The sequence below is a fragment of the Setaria viridis genome, chromosome 2, assembly GCF_005286985.2.
Source record: "Setaria viridis chromosome 2, Setaria_viridis_v4.0, whole genome shotgun sequence".
NCBI lineage: Eukaryota > Viridiplantae > Streptophyta > Magnoliopsida > Poales > Poaceae > Setaria > Setaria viridis.
In genome coordinates, this window is record NC_048264.2 from 23,983,187 (window position 1) to 24,001,450 (window position 18,264).

At 44.4% G+C, this 18,264-nt stretch overlaps 1 protein-coding gene across 2 annotated transcripts; it reads right to left on the reverse strand.

Annotated features, from left to right (window-relative positions):
* Positions 1 to 3,067: 3,067 nt before the first annotated feature.
* LOC117842669 (uncharacterized) lies at positions 3,068 to 8,870 on the reverse strand. 2 transcript variants are annotated; one of them, XM_034723168.2, is made up of 11 exons: positions 8,475 to 8,870; positions 8,173 to 8,361; positions 7,284 to 7,472; positions 6,480 to 6,619; positions 5,777 to 5,851; positions 5,482 to 5,601; positions 4,622 to 4,774; positions 4,386 to 4,475; positions 3,877 to 4,047; positions 3,707 to 3,786; positions 3,068 to 3,306 (listed from the first exon to the last, which is right to left on the reverse strand). In XM_034723168.2, exons 1-11 carry the CDS (start codon positions 8,644 to 8,646, stop codon positions 3,291 to 3,293), a joined length of 1,395 nt encoding a protein of 464 aa, XP_034579059.1. In that variant the 5' UTR covers positions 8,647 to 8,870; the 3' UTR covers positions 3,068 to 3,290. The 2 variants fall into 2 exon arrangements, with proteins under 2 accessions (XP_034579059.1, XP_034579060.1); XM_034723169.2 differs by having other exon boundaries at positions 7,338 to 7,472; positions 8,475 to 8,863.
* Positions 8,871 to 18,264: the final 9,394 nt, after the last annotated feature.

The window sequence follows — 18,264 nt, forward strand, 5'->3', positions numbered from 1 at the left end:
GATAGGGCGTTTATGCACTTATAGAAATGCATTCTAACATTATCCAGAAAAAGAAATGCATTATAAAGAAGGCAGTTTTTTTTGCATATAATAATTCTCTTAAGTTTCCGCCATGTCGTCAGTGAAAAACATGTAACTTGACTTCTTTGGCCAAGTCTCTGGTCTCCGGACAAACATCCACAAAAGCCAGTTGGCGCCAATCTACTGTACTGATGAGCAGATTTCCAGAATCCGGGACATTCTCCCTGCACAGATTGCTACCTTCCCCATCCAGTACCTTGGTTTGCCTTTGACGGTTGGGCGCTTGAAGAAATCCCACTTCCAACCCCTTATTGATAAAGTTGCTAGCAAGATCCCCGGTTGGAAGGCACACCTCATGAACAAAGCTGGGAGGCTAGCGCTTGACGTCCCAGATTGGGTGCTACGCGAGATCGACAAGAGCAGAAAGGGCTTCCTTTGGGCAGGGAAGAACAAAGCGGGGGGGGGGGGGGGGGGGGGGAGGGGGGGCACTGTGCCATCTCCTGGGCAACTGCGTGCAGACCATGTAGGTTTGGGGGCCTGGGGATTCCTGACCTCAAGCTCTCCTCTCAAGCTCTTCAGCTTCGCTGGATGTGGCTAAAAAGAACGGATACGCAGCGCCCGTGGATTACGACAGGGACAAGAACCTACGCAGTATCTTCCAAGCATCGATCCTGGTTCAACTAGGGGATGGTAACGCAGCTCTTTTCTGGGAGGACAACTGGCTGGGGGACTCCTCACCATGCTTCCTCGCACCAGACCTTTGTGCTATGGTCAAGCCAAAACAAGAAGAACCAGAACCGTAGCGGCTGCCCTGACAAACAAGGTGTGGATTCGCGACATTGTCGGACGAGCTACAGTTAGCGGCATCAGGCAATACGTCCAGCTTTGGCATACGGTTGCCACTGTCCATTTGCAGGCCGGCGTCGAGGATGTCATCTCCTGGCGATGGGAAGCCTGTGGGTCATACTCCGCTCGATCGGCATACCATATGTTCTTCCGCGGCTCCACTGTTTCGCCGATCTTCAGGACCGTGTGGCGCGCTTGGGCACCTTTGAAAGTCAAGTTCTTCATTTGCCTCGCGGCCAAGGGCAGGATCTGGACCGCCGCAAGGTGCAAACGACATGGGTTGCAGGTCACTGACGAGTGCAATCTCTGTGGCCAAGCTGCTGAAACGGTGGATCACCTATTCAGTCATTGCGCCTATTCCCGTCAGGTGTGGCTTCAGGTTGGACAAAGAACTAACAACCAGCTACCGAACCTCACCCCGAATTCCAACTTGATTGATTGGTGGCTATCTATCCGTGCTAATATGACCAACGTCAAAGCTAAAGGCCTAGATTCTACAGTCATGCTGGTCTGTCGGCGGTTATAGAAAGAAAGGAATGGCTGAGCCTTTGCTACTGCCGTTGCTAGAACACCGCAACAACTCCTGCCGCTCATTGTTGAAGAAGCGTCGCTTTGGACTCAAAGTGGTGCCCGAAACATGGAAGCCTTTGGTTGGAAGCCTCCTGATCATTAGCTAGCGCTACGACTTTTATGTCTTAATTTCGGCTACTAGACGCCCCTTTTAACGTATGTAATCCCTGTCTATTTCCACTACCGTGTGCGAGTGCCCGGTTAACGGCCCGCGTTGTACAAACTTTGTATTTACCTTCCTCTTAATTGAATGATGCGCAGCTCTCCTGTGTATTCTAGAAAAGAAGAAAAACATGTAAGGGCCTGTTTGTTTCCACCCTCCTAAAACCTTACCTCCTAAAAAGTGACTAAAAACTGCCTAAAGTGCCAAACACTTCTCCTAAAGAGTGACTAAAATCTTTTAGGAGGTCCAAATCTTTTAGTCCATCACCCCCCTCCTAAAGCCAACTAAAATCGGTTCTGGACCCTCCCTACCCCCGCACCCACCCGCACCGCACGCCAGACCATCTCTCTCCCGCACCCACCCGCACCACACCCACCTGGCGACCCTCCCTCTCTCCCGCCCGACTCCCGACTGCCACCGCCGCCGCCCATCTCCCGCCGCCCGCCGCCACCGTCCAGCTCCCGCCGCCCATCTCTCGCCGCCGCCGCCGCCTAGCTCCCGCCGCCCATCCCCCCGCACCCACCTGCATCGAGACCCCGCCTCCCCTTCCTCTCTCCTGCTCCCGCCGCCCGCCGTCGTCGCCCAGCTCCCGCCGCCCATCTCCCGCCGCCCACCGCCGCCCATCTCCCGCCGCCGCCCATCCCCTCGCACCCACCCGCACCCATACGGCCAAGCCGCCACTGCCAGTGCCATGCCCTCGCGCTACCGTCTTCCTTGCTTGGCCCGCCTGGCCGGCAACAGCACGCCGCATTGCTCTGCTGAGCTCATCTGCTGAAGAAGGGACAGAGATCAAAGATTTTGGGAATGGGGCTGGTGTGCTGCTGCTGCTGCTTTGGCGTGTGTGCTCGAGAGGGAAAAAAAAAGAAGACGATGCTGGTGGATTTGCAGGGGATTCAATTTGGCAGTAGTTCGGTGGCTTCAATGGATTTGGTGCTTAGAGTTTGGGATCAGGTAGGCGTGCAGCAAATTGGAGGGAAGACAGGAAGAGCAAGGAGCTGGTGCTTCCCATCGCTTACATAGGAAGAGCAAGCTTGTTTTGGCGCCAGGGGCATGGTGGGAGGTAGTGGGAGGGCATTAGGGTTATTTTACCACTTCATTCAATGCCTTTAGTTACTTTTAGGAGGTGGAACCAAACATACTTTAGGAGGGTGCCTAAAAACTGCCTAAAAGATTTTAGGAGCTAAAACTTTAGGAGGGTGGAAACAAACAGGCCCTAACTTTGTTTCAATGCTAACTTTGTACATGTAGCATCCAAGGCAAATTCCACGACCTTATCTATCAGAAGAAAATATATGTTATCTTCAATTTGGCCACCTAACTATCATCTATGGCTACACAATAATGCCAAATAATACGAAGCGATTCAGTTCAGTGGCACCCTATTTAATGAGCCATCACCTTCATACTACTCAGTTCCTTCTTCCCTGCTATCATAGATTATAAGTAGCCACAATGCACAGCACATAATAGCCGAAAATACGCAATAACTTGTATTAATGACCTTGCAGAAACAAAGTGTTTAGGGCTTTCATGGGAATGGGATCCATCAGCAGATTAGTTTGCAGACAAAAAACAGAGCACCCCAGGTTTCGGTGGAAGCTTCGTCTGTCAGTAGTGTCTTCTTCGATGCAGTCATAACAACTAAATAAGTACAATATTTCTTGTTTTTCTTTGCAGTAACAACATTTCTTCACGGATGGCCCACACTGCAAATATTGTTAAAAGTTACATTAGCATCACGACAGCCGAGCACAAGGCAAACAAGCAGATGACCTAAACTAAATAGGTAGATAAGCAGATAAGCTCATTGGCACAAGCTTCCTAAGTGGCCTAGTTCCCGAATCAAATGAGAAAACTATAGCAAATAGAATCATAATTCAGCTATATTTTGTTTCTCTACAGCACACGATATGCCAACATGGTGTATTATAACAAATAAAGGATCATTTGTACCAGCGATGTATTGTACAGATACGTCACACACCTAACTTTCTTTCTTCCTAAGGAGAGAATCATCTCCTAACCTGGGAGACATCTAACAAAATTTGACCTAAACAATACAATCTTTCCCAATCAAACAACTAAACCAAATAAAGCAGAGGTTACCTCAATGCTTTCTCTGCTGGTTCCCTTTCAAAATCCAGGTTCAAACCATACATGAGTTCTTCAATCGCTCTGCCATACTCCTAAACAAATTAAGTGCATATATACATGACCAAGGAATACAACAAAATAAGGAAAATTGGATGTCATTGCTACTGGGTAGCACGACTTACTTTCACCAGTATCAGAGCTGCTCCTTGTGCATAGCATGATACGGATAAATTCGGCTTCATGTCCCTGTAGGTATAAGCATCATCCAAAGCCTTGCCTTTGTCACCCATATGCAGCAAGCAAAGGCTCCTTTTTGCATACAGGGCTGAATCATCAGGGTTAATCTCCACTGCCTGCAGCCATCAAATGATTAGACCAAAGAACAAGTCAGTCACTAAATGATATTGCTTATTATTTGTAGTAACTCATAACATATGCAAATATGTGTTTTGTGGATATGGACACTTTCTTGTCATGCGAAACATATGTGCACATTAACTAGTAGTACTAAGACATCTGTTCACTAGAAACTTAAAATAAAAGTCAATGACTATATTGTAGAATGCCAGGTTTATTGTATAATCAGAATCCACATGATATGGACCACTAGTTAGTCAATGTAATTCAGAACGTGAGTGATATCTGTGAACAGAAAAGCAGCTCAATGTGAGTATATGATGAAACAATTTACCATAGTATACTGATTCAATGCTTGAGCATAATCACTTTGAAAGAATGCACAATCCCCTTGTGCTTCAAAATCGGGTCCATCATTTTCACCCTAAAAAGCATGCACAAACTAAATTGTCAAATTTGTAACAAAATAAAAATGAAAATATTAATAAGGGATATGGCATCAATTTCAGCAATCTGCATAAATGCTACCAACTGCCATATCAAGTATGGTAGGAAATATTTTGTACATACGTCTGGCTTGGAACTCGTAGGTTTTGCATGTTGAATTATTTCACCAGTGCTCCAATCAGTAACTTGAACTGAAGGGGTTGTGACAAAGGAAAGAAGATCAACTGATTCCTGACACCCTTGGATTGCAGCAACTTCTAACGGTATTCTACCATTCTGTTAAGAAGACAGTCAAGGGAAAATTTTAAAAATAAACATGGTAGATTAGACGAAATAACAAAGCTAGGTATTTTGTCGCACACTGGGCAATAAAAGATGTGGTGAAGGCATTACACCCCAATAAACCAAGATCAGAAAAAAAAAGGTGCAAGTAACTATAGGCGATTGGCCAGGGCATGTACTATCTCATAGAGCACGATAACATCTAGATAGATATATAGTTACTGATTCCGAGAATCCCCTTGACTTGTACGAAGAATGAGCAGATACAGTAATATTTTGACCAACCTTTCTATTCCTATATTCTTCGTTCCAGTGCCAATGAGGCATCCTACTAAATTTAGCATCAGCAAGATATGGTATCCAATTCTTCAACAGAGATAAGAAGTGTATGACATCAAAGCATTGCAATTTAACTATTTAATTATAATAAAGAAAAAGGAGAACTGTCATATTCCATCTCCTAACTCATGCACTTTTGTTAGCAAGTGATGCATCTTACTAAAAACAAAAGGTATTTTAAAATATCCCAAGATCTTTACATGTTGCAACAATTAATTCCTTTTATATTAGTTCTAGAACATTGATTGAGATGTATAATAGAGACTTAGAGAGAACCCAAACTGTTCTGCAAATATAACAGATACATCCCAGAAACAGAACAAAGAAATAGTGAATAAGCTAAGAAGCAAGAAAAAACACACGTGATCAGGTATATTTGCATCAGCACCAGCTTTCAACAAGCACTTTATGCAGTCAGTTGAGCCAGCATATGTAGCTGCTATCAGCGGAGTTATAGTACCAGGATTGACATCAGCATCAGTCTGCATCAGGAAGTATGCACACAAAATCTTAAAACCTTTATTAAACATGGTGTTATCTTTCTATGTATGAAAAACAAAAATCAGTTCCATAGCCAAGATCTCCATAAGGGGCCAATAGAAGATCTAACTGGACAAATAAATTCACCTTACACTAAGAAAACAAAAGTTACTGCACCTTAGTAAGTAGTTCCATGCCTAATGAACATGCAGAAGTTGTTGCTTTCAGCGGTGTATGTAGTACTACATTGGGCTGTAGAAAAGACAAAAAAAAAAACAAATTACTTTTACAAACAATGACATAAAGTCTAGTAATGGAATATGAATTTATTAGCACAACAAACAAACAATCACGAGCAATTGTAATAATGTTTATTCCATTGTATCGTCGCTCCAACATTTTCATTGAGATAGGTTTCCAGGTTTCATCAACCATTGACAATCAAGATCACCCCACCCACCAACATACACCCCCCCCCCCCCCCCACACACACACACACACAAAAAAAAAAAAGGAATTCACTTTAGTTATGCAATACCCACATTTGCTACCTTTACCCTAAAAATCAATCCATAACAAGAAACACTCATAAAAGGAAGAAAACATAAAGAGCCTTTAGATATGACCCAGTCAATAAAACAATAGTTCTGAGGCCAGCAAAAAAAAAAACTAACCTACCATTTCCAGGCCAAGTAAATAGAGCTGGAGGGGATGGGAAAGAAACGAAGAGAACACAAAAATATCTAGGCCCAAATGAATATTTCCAGCCACAGACAGAACTTTTTCCTAATTAATCTATCACAGTTGGAGTTCTGCACTCTAGTAAGTTATATATTGATATAAATAACAAATTAAGACTGCATGGAAAAGGAAATGTTACATCTGCCTGATGCTGCAATAATAACTTCAGCATTCTAACATTTCCATCCCTGGCAGCAATGTACAATGGAGTTCCATATTCAGACACAGGGTCAGCATAAGCTCGTCTAGACAATAATAACTCTGCTATTTCATAGGTATCTGCATCAAATCAAGCAAATTGCTGGTGTCAAATTAAGATTAAAGCTATATTAACTGAAATACGGCTTCTCATAACTAGGTGCCACCCATATTAAAGAGGTAAAAAAAATAAAATAGAACTACCTAGCATTCGTATTAAACAATAAGCTGAAGTTAAAGTAACAGTCTTAACAAATATGAAGATGGTTTGAAGAAAACAGTTAAAAAAAGGAGAGAATCACTATGAAGCAGTTGTACTTTATAGCAGTTAAGGACAGGCTTCCAGTGACGAATCAAGACTTCACTACCTGTGTTATCCACCAATGCTGGCCAGTTCCTAGCTTCAGGTAATGATAGGTTAAGGCAATAAAAGCAGCTTTAATTTTGTTTTATTTTTAGGCACGACACGATATGGGACTTCCTCTAGTTTGCCCAAGGCACTTGTTTTCAAAGAAAAATCTGACAAGTTTTTGCAAATTTGTTTACCACAATACTGTTAGACTAACAAATCCACCATATAAAATTGTTTCTATGGATTCATCACCTACACTATATAAGCCAAGATTTTGGACCACTGTTACCAACTCTAGGCAGTTGAAAACTACATGTACAATCTAGAGGCAATAACAACCAGACAATAGAAAATTTTCTTTTAAAGAGAGAATATTCGGCATGACAAACTAACCTAGAACAACAGCTAAACATTTCCAAAATACATGCATGCAATGGTATTGAGAACCTTCACATATTGCAACGAGGAGTGGGGTAGCTCCATCATAGGCTGCTTTGTTTGGATCAGCATGATGATCAAGGAGAAGCCTGGTAATGGCTGTGGATCCAGTACCATATATTGCAAAAAAGAGAGGCGTCACACCTGGAAAAGGCATAGGAAATGGCAACAGTTCGTCAGAATCAGAATGATTGGACACTTCTTGCTTGCAACCAAGTAAAGTGTATAATTAAGCAATACCGCAGTCTGATGTGTGTATCTTGAAATAACGCAAATGATTAAAATGGAACAGAAAAACTGAATGAGTCACAAGGCACAATGCCATCACTGCTGAATTCGAACTCTTTGCAAATCAAATTATGAAGATCCATGACTCAACATGCATTTCACAGCGACCAATTGATTGTGAACTCTTCCCGAGTCAATAACGGTTTTCCTCTTTACTCCAAAACACCAAAGAGGTTTCTTCTTTAGATGGAAATTGGCAAGGCACGGGGGGTGTAGGAAACAAAAGGCTTCCCCCAGAAGCAGTAAAGTCTTCAAAATCACACAACTCGAGAACTGTAGCAGCACTGGTCAAGGCTACTGCAGGAGCACTGGTCATGATTACCACATTTTCCATGCTCCCACACACGGGTTGTGTCACCATAGCCATCCAACGATTTTTCTCCAAAGCAAACACGATGGAATACCTTAAAATACCCCATTTTGTAACGCCAATAAACCCTCCATCTGTTCCACAAATCAGAGAGCAAAGGCTTCCCAACTTTCCATGCTCCACAACACAACCAACCTACCAGGCGAACTATTAATCAGAGGAAGAGGGGGAAGAGGGGAATGTTACCATCCTCGCCACCCGCGTTGACGTCGAGCTTGAGGTCCTTTAGGAGGTACTTGCACATTACCGGCTTGGCCGACAACGCCGCCAGGTGCAGCGGCCCGTGACCCCTGTACTTAAAATACGAGGAGCTCTTAATCTCAGCCAGTGCCTCCTCCACGCCCTTCCCCGCCTTCCTCAGCCGCTTCACCAGCACTGCACAAAACAACCACCAAAACCCAATTACCCAACCCGCCGCACAATCAAAAACCGAATCTTTACCAGAACCAAACAATCGGGGAGGTCGTTAAGGCGTCTCAAGAACTCACTCTTGAATTTGGGGACGTCGCCGTCGTACGCGGCGGGGAGGAGCAGCGCCGCCGTGTCGGCCACGGAGAGGGTCGTCGACCTACGAATCCCGAGGCCGGGCGGGAGGTCCGGGAGTCGAGGCGGGAACAAGAGCCGCCGGCCTGAGGGGGAGGGGGGCAGGGAGGAGGCCATGGAGGAGAGCTCGAGTCGGCGGGTTCAGGCGGAGAGGACGAGGGGGGACGGGGAATCGGGAAAAGGGCGGGAAGTGGAGGTGGCAGCACCGTACAGAGAGGTGCCCCAGGTGACGACTGAGGAGTGAGAGTGACGACACTTTGCCACTGTTCAGGTTGAACTGGGCCTGGGCTTGTGGCATTTGTGGGCTTTAAGCATTTGGTCTCGGTCCAATTTCGTGTGAATTAAGAAGTTGTAATAAACAATTTCAAATTTCCTTTGATCCCATCTTCTCTGCCTATTTTCTTCTCTTCCATTCTCTGTAAATTGCGGACTGTTTGTGTAGTTTCTTAACTTTCGTACGTCAAAATTACTGGAAACCGTTGATGGGAATAAAAAATTGTGTCGAACCAGCGCCTAGCGAGCAAACACCGGAAAAAACCGTTAGTATTCACGTGGACTAGATCTAAAACCGCATAAAACCAGAGTCCAGGTAACAGAAACCGGCCGCTCCAGAGGAAATCCGGCATCTCCCGCTCCAACAGATGTGTGTCACATCCCAGAGAAAACAGCTCTAGTACGGAACCCTCCTCTAATACCGATTTCGCAAACGGTACTAGCAATTCGGTACTAGAAGGGTCTCTAGTACCGGTTGAAATAACCATACTAAAGAGTATTAAAATATTAAAAAAAACAAAATCCCCACCCGGCCCCGCTAGCCCCACCCCTTCCCCCGCCGCCCCGCTGCCGCCGCCCTGCTCGCTCCGCCTTCACCCTGCCTCTACCTCCGTCAGCCTCCTCCGCCCCTCCTCCGCTTCCTCCTCCTCCTCCGCCTCCGCCTCCCGCCGCCACCCGCCACATCCACCAGCCCCGCCGACGCCACGCTCTCCCGCCGCCACAGCCACCAGCAGGAGAGGAAGCTAGGGAGAGGGAGCGCCGGGGAGAGGAGAGGGAGGAGGCCGAGGAGAGCAAAGGGCAAAGGAGAGGGAGAGGGAGAGCGCGGGGAAGAAGGAGATGGATAAGGCCACACCGTCCCGCTGCCGCCACCTCACCTCGCCCCGCCGTTGCTCCTCACCACCGGTGAGGGGCGCGCGAAGGGGCGAGGGGAGAGGAGGCAGAGGGCCGGCGCTGCGCTGCTACGAGAGAGGGGAGAAAGGAGAGGAAGAAGGAGAGGAGAGAAAGTAGATAGCGCTACTTAGATAGAGAGAGATAGGAATTAAAGATAGGATCGATGTATGTGGGAGCGGGTACCGCGGGGAATAGCTTTAGTACCGGGTGGAGGCTCCACTCGGTACTAATACCTTTAGTACTAGGTGGAGCCTTTACCTAGTACTAGTACCAGGTGGACTTCCCATCCGGTACTAAAGGGCCTCCGGGGCATCCTAAATTTGGACCAGATACTAATGCTAACATTAGTACCGGGCCAAAAAGTGACCGGTACTAAGCTCCAGGACGAGAGGTCATTTTTCTATCAGTGTTACCATTTTCCACTCCATCTTCCATTTATTCATTATATCATTTTTTTATCTTTCTAAACTGCAAATTTTATTGTGTACATATTCATAGTTACGTTCAAGCCCTTCACTTTTTTTACATATGTAACCCTCAATTTTATTTTTTCTTAGGGACTATTCACTATATCTTAAGAACTTGTCCACTACCTCTTCACATCTAACTTATCCATCACTATCCATAGGAATTCTCTCTATCTTTCACCCACCTTTGGTTGGTTGTCCTTGGATACTAGAGTCGTAGGTATACACACGCGTTCACTTAGATTCGATACCTTTGAAATACTCTAAGGTGAAAGTTACAACGGTATCCGTGCGCTTGCGGATTCATTCACGCATCGCTAAAATAACCAACTATTTTAGAGACTTAATATAGATAATGTATTGTTTTATTTCTTTTGTATTATTTCTTTTAGGACTTCAGTGTCATATGCAACCATCGTGGCAGCAGTAGTGTTGCTCTTTGTCAATATCGAGGAAGGTGCACGCATGCGATACAAATAAAGCTAGGATTTTGAGGGGTTTTCAGTGTTCACCTAAACGGTCATTTAAATAGCGTCTAAACAGTGAACGGAGGCCAACTGTTTCGTTTAGGTTGTAAATGGTTCATTAAATGGAAATGGGACTAAACGGTTAAAAACGGGATTAAATGAGCTAAATGGTATACAATTAAACAGCCATTTAACACACTGTTTAGGTGAACATCGTGAGTTCCACTTAAATTCTTCATCCATAAATATATATATAACTAAATTTTCCATGAATAAATATATATTTGGTTTGTTTCATGCATAAATATGTATATTTTATTTTTTATATGCATAAATATATTTACTTTCTAGAATGCTTGATCTTTTTTGGCATGATTATGTATATTTTGATGATAAAGTAAAAAAATTTAGACCGTTTAAACTGTTTAAACACTAAACAAAGTTGTTTAGTGACAATATGTTTAATTACAGTTTAGCATTTAGGATAACAATGATGGTATTTGATTGATGTACGGTGTGGCAAACAAGGTCGTTGTGACTCTTAGTTTAGATGCATCCATTTAGATTCCATCTCATGCATAGACGTGGTTATATTACTATCGTAAAACAATCAGACTCTAGAAATGTATAAGGAAATATAACTAGAAGTCTTAATGCTTGTCCGGTTTCTTGTGGACTTTTACCAAAACTTTAGGTCCCTAAGTTAGGGACTACATATATAAGATGTAGCTATACCCCCTTTATACAATAGATCTATAATTGCAATAAAGACAAAGGCTCCATCTATTATGTAAACGATATGTTTCGCAACAATTACATTGTGTTTCCTTCTCCTGAATCCCGGCTAATCATCAGAATATTCCGTGGTGCGTTCGTTCCTCCTGCGAGCTCAGTCTAGTTCCCGGCAGGGGCATCTCGTGCCAGCTGCTCTGGCAGCGTCGGTGGCCACAGGCCACTGCCTCCCCGTACCGCAGCTAGAACCGGTGGCTCCACGCTGTGGCAGCAAGATGCCAAGATCTTTGCGACCAATGGCCTCCGTCGGTCTTGGCTCCTCCCTTTCCTCCAACGTCGTGCTTGTTATCCCTGTCTTGGGTAGCCGGTGCTGCCACTTTGGATTGGCAATGCTGGCACACTGGTCATGGTATATTTAACGATCACGAATAAATTTGTAAGCACATGAATATACCGTTATAGTATTTCACCCAAGAGTATTTTCAGGGGTATCGTATTTTCCAAAGGAAGACGGTAGATCAAAAGAGTTTACTATGCATATGAGTATACCATAGATGGATAGAGACAATACTCAAAGCAAGGATAAGATAGATGCATAAGTTATGTGACACACACAGGAATCATCTCAAGATAACTAAGTTAGGGAGAAGGACTGAGAGTTAGCTCTAGGTTCATATGTACTTCCTATATACTGCAAGATTATACAAGCGTAACATACATACATATTGTATAGAACTCAGACCTATGCACCCAACCACACGTAGGGAGACAGTACGTTCGGTCCAGTAAAATTACTGCTAATTTACGAACTCCTACAGTATATCCGAACACGGTGGATTATAAAGGACCAACAGAGATGTCACCACCTGCGACCTACCTCTGCGGCCTATGGAGCAAACTCATATCTAATGAAGCTAAGCAATCCAAGCACCATGCTTACATTGTTAATAACACTCTAGCCGACCCGAGTTATTGTGATAAGGGCAACCTTAAATCAACAATTTGATTTAGGACAAACTTAAAGGACATTCTTTGCGGGACAGAGGGAGCACCATAGGCCCATATCGACCAGTGGACAATGGGGCAAGACAAAGTACTCCATCTCTTCGTAGGAATGGGAACCATCAGGAAATTAGCCACTGTCGATGGTGAATGTACATGCCACAGCTTAGGGGAATGAAGTGGTGCGGCCTGAGATTCTGGCAATGCAAAGGGAAGCGGGCGGTGAGCTGTGCAGCACCATAGTGACGTGCATAGACAAGCATTAAACAAGTGCTCATACGTTCAGACGAGAACTCCACCTGTTTTATTTCTGTGACAATAGCTACAGGTCGAGCTTGTCTGATTCTTTGTGCATCTCAGTTTACCACAGCTTGTTTGGATTTGAAACATTAGCTCGCCTCTCCACTCGACCTCTTTACTCTGTAATTATTCCAGTGGCAGCAGGAGGTCAAAGCTTTCACTCTTAGCTCGATTTGCAAGGTCTCTGTTTTTAATCTGCAGCTGCAGCACGTTCTTGGCGATCCAATTTTTCCATCAACAATACCTTCGTGTTCTGCTGGTTTCTTTGTTTATCGATTTGCTACAAGCTACAGCTACAGCTTGGCTTGTTGGTTCGATTGCCGCAGACCGACAGCACCAGGAGCAGCGGGCCATCAGCTCTGATTGTTTTTGTGCGAAACAACAATACACTTTCAGTCTATTTCTGTAGGGATAGCAGCAGCTCAGGTTCCTCTCATCGGCAGGTGAGGATTAGCCTTCAAGCTAGTTGCTTGTGCTCCCTACAGTAAAAACAGTCATGACCTGTTTGCATGCGCTTTTGCTTGTCGAGTGAACTTGGCTTATTCATTGCAGATATTAACTAGTGCTAATCCTTGGCTAGTCACCTTGTCCTGTTTATGCGAATAGTTCCTGTCTTTTGCTTGTCTCAGCTCGATGGCGAGGACACCCTGCCACCATATCTTGCGCTGTCAGCCTGAACTGAAGAACAGTAACCCGACACTCAAGATATTCAAACGAAAACAACTCAAATCCAAGCCGTTCCACGCGAAACTTGAACTACAGCCTCGTTGGACCTACTCCAACCGAAGACACTCAAAAAGATCTTGCCACGAACTAACGGGGAAAATTTGGGGAAACAACAAATTCGTGGTGCTCGGTGACGGATTTGTTAGAGGACAGCACTAGGCTTCACACAGTCACAGATGTCCTTGCACCTATTTTAGGCTTCACACAGTCACAGATGTCCTTGCACCTATTTGCTCCCATGAAATTCGCCCCAAATTGCAGCTAAAATGGAATAACGAAAAATCTCCAAAAATAGCTCTGAAAATCCGGAAAAAAAAAGATAAATTTCAGATCTTGATGTTGTAGTAATTGAGCATGAAGTTGATTTTTGGATTACTCCACCATGCAATGCAAGGTTACACGTCACTCCTAACTAAATCAAACCTTTTAGATGGCAAAAAGTAAGTAAAGTCCCTCTCCTCTCTCTACTAAAAACTCTCACCAACCTAAATGAAAAGCTACCTCCCAAAGGCTTCCAAGATGTGACTGCCCCAATAGCTCATCCGCATATATATAGTCATCCGGAAAAAAACCGAAATACCCTACGTGAAGCATATAACCCAAATATCCTCTAGAGGTAAAACCGTCCAACTTTTTCTTGGAGCATCAGGCGGACGCGGCGCTTTCACGACTTCGCTTTGCCTCGCGCAAGTTTTGCGATGGTGCCACGAGTCCTCCAAATCGATGTTGTCTGGCACACCAGACTCACCCCTAGTTTTGAGGTCCAAACTGGCAAACCCGCTGGCGCCCGATTTTGAGGCCCAAACTAACAAACCCGCCTTTGATGATTTTGAGGCCCAAACCATCAAACCCGTCATCGTTCGGTTTTGAGGACAAAACCGGCAAACCCTCTTGCACACCCCGCAAGGCATGACTCTCCGCCGGTTTTGAGGTCAAAACGGTTCACGCCGCGCATGACATGACTCACCGATATCGACATGTGTCTGGCCTGTCGGTATTTTATACCGACCGTCTACCAAGGGGTACCCGAGGTAGCAGAATGTGTAGCGGGGGATCGCCGGATCTGGAACTTGAAGGTAAAAGCGAGGGTACAAGACACGGATTTATACAGGTTCGGGCCGCCAGAGTAGCGTAATACCCTACGTCCTGTTTTGGGGTGTTGTATATTGCGCCCTGCGCTTGTGTGTTGAGCTTAGGTGAGCTGCCGATCTAGGTACCCTCGCCCTCCTTTATATACTCCAGGAGGTGGGAGTCCTAGTCGGATTACAAGGAGGAGTCCTAGTAGGAGTACATGATATGAGTCCTAGTCGGATTACAGGGGATCCTAGTAGGAGTCCAACTTCTTCCTTCTTTGCGGGTACTGGGGATCTATCCCCGACACGACCTCCTCCAAATGCCATGCGCATAGGCAGCCTACTCGAACCTGCCATCGCCTACCTCCTTAACTTGACTGACATTATCTTCATCGCCGTGTACTCTTGCTCTTCATGTGCACGATGTTGATCGCTCATGATCTCGCACGAACTCATCGGGTCCCTCGGTCCCAAGCTCTCTGTTCATCTTTCACCACACACGGTCCCTCGGCGTACGATCAGTTAATTAAAGAGAAGCGACTAAAAAAAAGGGAAAAAAACAAAGCTACTATTGTACGGGATAATGATGACCTCCAGTTAGATGTCTTTTGCAACATCCCTAGGATAAATGAAAACAAGTAACCCTGCTTGCATTGCACAGGAAGCACCGATGACTATCCAATCTGATTACCAATGCACTATTTTCTGAATAAATGCCTGCTAGCATCCGTAAATGTTTTGTTTTTGTTATATGTGAATGCAAGGTACTTCCCCCACCTACCTACTACTTATCACCGAACAGCATAAATGCATATCATCTATGGCAAAGCAGAAAATGGCCAACATAAAAGGAGGCTAATTAAGAATCCTAACAAGCTAATAACTTGCCGAAGTCCCTGGCGGCGTTGCCTGGGAGTCTTGGCGCGCACACGTGGTATTGCCCTCACATGGAACAAGTTGAGGCAAGGAGCCACCAGTCGTGCTGATGGGCATCCGTCCGCGTGTCAAGAAGTAGGAAGTGCTAAATGATAAAAAGAGTAGAAATGATTGTCCTAACCAGCTTCTAGGTTGAAAATAAAATGAGCCATATATTGGACATGACAGGTTGAGACAAGGATATCTCGATTCAGATGTCATCTTTTGATTTTTGATTTTCCTGGTTATCGTGCTGGTCCAATGTATATGAGTAGCAGCCTAGCAGGCTTTTTTTTTTCTTCAACAAAAAGCCTTTGATTTCGAGGTAATAATTTGCAATGATAGGGACGGTGATCTTGCCATCCATTTTGAAACACATGGTAAATACTACAATGCTGTTCATCAGTCGGTGCTACCTGCTGGTTACTTGATTGATTCGATAATTTTTCTCATGTTGCTGTGACCCTAACCTCATCATGCATTCATATCCATGAAGTGAAATTTTTGGTGCTACCGACCAAACCAAGTTCAATTATTCCTCCAAAGTGAAGATATATTTGAGGCTTTATGATCATAGAAAATATCACGGTGCCCTGTGTGCAACAAGAGGATAGACTGTCTACAGTGTACGCTAAATGAGATGTCTCTAAAAAAGAAAAGAACTGGTTCATAAATATGCTTGTTTAGATTGTTGTACAGTTACGCAGTTTTATTCATGTAGTTGCTAACCTTCGAATCGACCACAATTATATTGGTGCATGTTTGTATTGGTCATGAAAACTTACTCGTTTGTCGCACCATCCATTGGTCACAAATTGGCAATGTTGATTTTCAACAAGCCACACAGATTATGTCAGTAGTAATACGCAGTTATATCTCGATCAATTTTTTTTCGAGGGCATATATCTCCGTCAATTATATTGGTCCCCAAGTTAGTGTTGCACTGTTATATGCATGATCCACATTTGCACCAAAGATATGCAACAAGATATGCAGATCATGGCTCCCTAAAGTTAATGTTGAATGATCCCATTTGTCACGAAAACAAACATTTTGACTGTTCGAGTAACAATATTTCAAAATATATATAGAAAAAGAAACAGAATGAGATTGCGCAACGGAGCAGGAAATGCCTCTGAACAGAATGAGATCACCAGATGCGTTTGTTAATAGCAGGTAGTGCCACATCTGGCATCTTCGATCTCTAGTCTAGAAAAAAGCCATGCATGTCTTCTCTTGTTATATGTTCAGAATTATCCAATAGACCTGATTTGCATCAATTTTCCTCTGAACAGGCATGCAACTTGAGATTATCACGTTGTAAATAACAAGAGAAGATGTTAGGCTAGATAAGGTGTATGGTACTAATTGCTATGTAGCAAAAGCAAGATTCTATTATGCTAAAATCAATGTGGTAGATTTTTCACTTTGATTTTCATCACAATTTTGGCTACCTACATTGCAACAGTACACAACAAAACTGAATGTAGGGATCGCAAATGTAAGAATCTGCATCTGCATAGGTTCTTTTGGGCCCTCAAGGCCCAAGTTTATTGGGGCAGGCTACCTTCAAACTGCTCCAAGGCGCACCCCAAACACAAGTCCAGGATATTCAGGATCCTATTCAGCCCAGGCTGAAATTCAACCTGGCCCAAAATTGAGATCAATCAGACAAAGTACTATGCACACGGGGCAATTTTCCCCATCCCCATCCCCGAGCGGGAATCCCAACCCCGAAAAATCATTGACATTCATAGCTATGGATTTCTTTCTCTGCTCGATCTTAGTGTGCAAAGAAAGTTTTGAAAGAAACATCTCAAGGATAACTCAAGAACAAAACACAGATCAATCGCACAGCCATATATACATCTATACAATTTGCTAGCCTTCTCAGTTCTCACGGAGCAAACAAAAAGAAAAAGAAAATCCCTACAATCTTCATGCTGTCCTCTGGTTGCCTTCAAGACTCACCGTGCAAGACAATAAGTGTCATCACCGTGCAAGGGCGCAGGGCTCACTGCGCGCGCGAGCATACAGCTGCAACCTGTGCAGAGATCGACAGATCTTCGCTTCTGTCAGCACTCGCTCGGCGGAGGTGTTGCAGGATTTAGAGGAAGCGGACGGATTAGAGGCCGCAAGGATGTGCCTATGGCAGCGCCGGTGCCGGCGCCAGGGAGATTGGGGAGGGGCTGAGGGAAGACGAGATCAACGAACGACTGTCGCAGCCGCGCGCTCGCGTACTCGTGTTCGTGTCGTGAGGAAAGAGGGTGGCGGACTGGCGGCTGAGTGATAGGAGGAAACGAGGGGATTGGGAGAGCTAAGGGTTAGCGGGGCGCTGGCCAAATTTTATATCAGCTTTTAGGCTTAGGCCATATATTCTTTCCTGGGCTGATTTTAGCCTATATCTAATGCACACGGACATGGATTCGAGGCTCCCGATGGGGATCGGGGACGGGGAGCCGGGGAATGACCCCACCCCCGCCTCACCCGACGGGGATGAGTTTTGGCTTGCTAAGCTCATGTAGGGAGTAAAATCACCTCATTTATTTTGGTGACAACTTACCACGCTAGAGATACTCCATCCCAAAATATAGGTTATTTTAGCATTTCTAAATTTATAACTTTTACTACTCAAATATATAACGAACAAGCAAATTAGTTCATTTTTAAACTAATTAGATTTGTACTAAACATCATATATTTAAGAATGGAGGTAGTCTAAACATAGTATATATCTTGTGCATTGCAAAAACTATGGACATAGAAATCCTAAAACAACTTACAATTTGAGAGTGATGGAGTACTATATATATACACAGCAACCGCCAGTACAATGACAAGAATTTATACGCGATATATCCTACCTAGATACCTAGATGCATTGAGCAC

Excerpts from the sequence above, each read along its gene's own strand:
- LOC117842669 (XM_034723168.2), bottom strand. The coding sequence starts at position 8,646 with ATGGCCTCCTCCCTGCCCCCCTCCCCCTCAGGCCGGCGGCTCTTGTTC. Across the intron at positions 5,602-5,776 it reads GCATGGAACTACTTACTAAG|ACTGATGCTGATGTCAATCC; the intron begins GTGCAGTAACTT and ends TTCCTGATGCAG. Across the intron at positions 4,476-4,621 it reads CTACGAGTTCCAAGCCAGAC|GGTGAAAATGATGGACCCGA; the intron begins GTATGTACAAAA and ends CATGCTTTTTAG.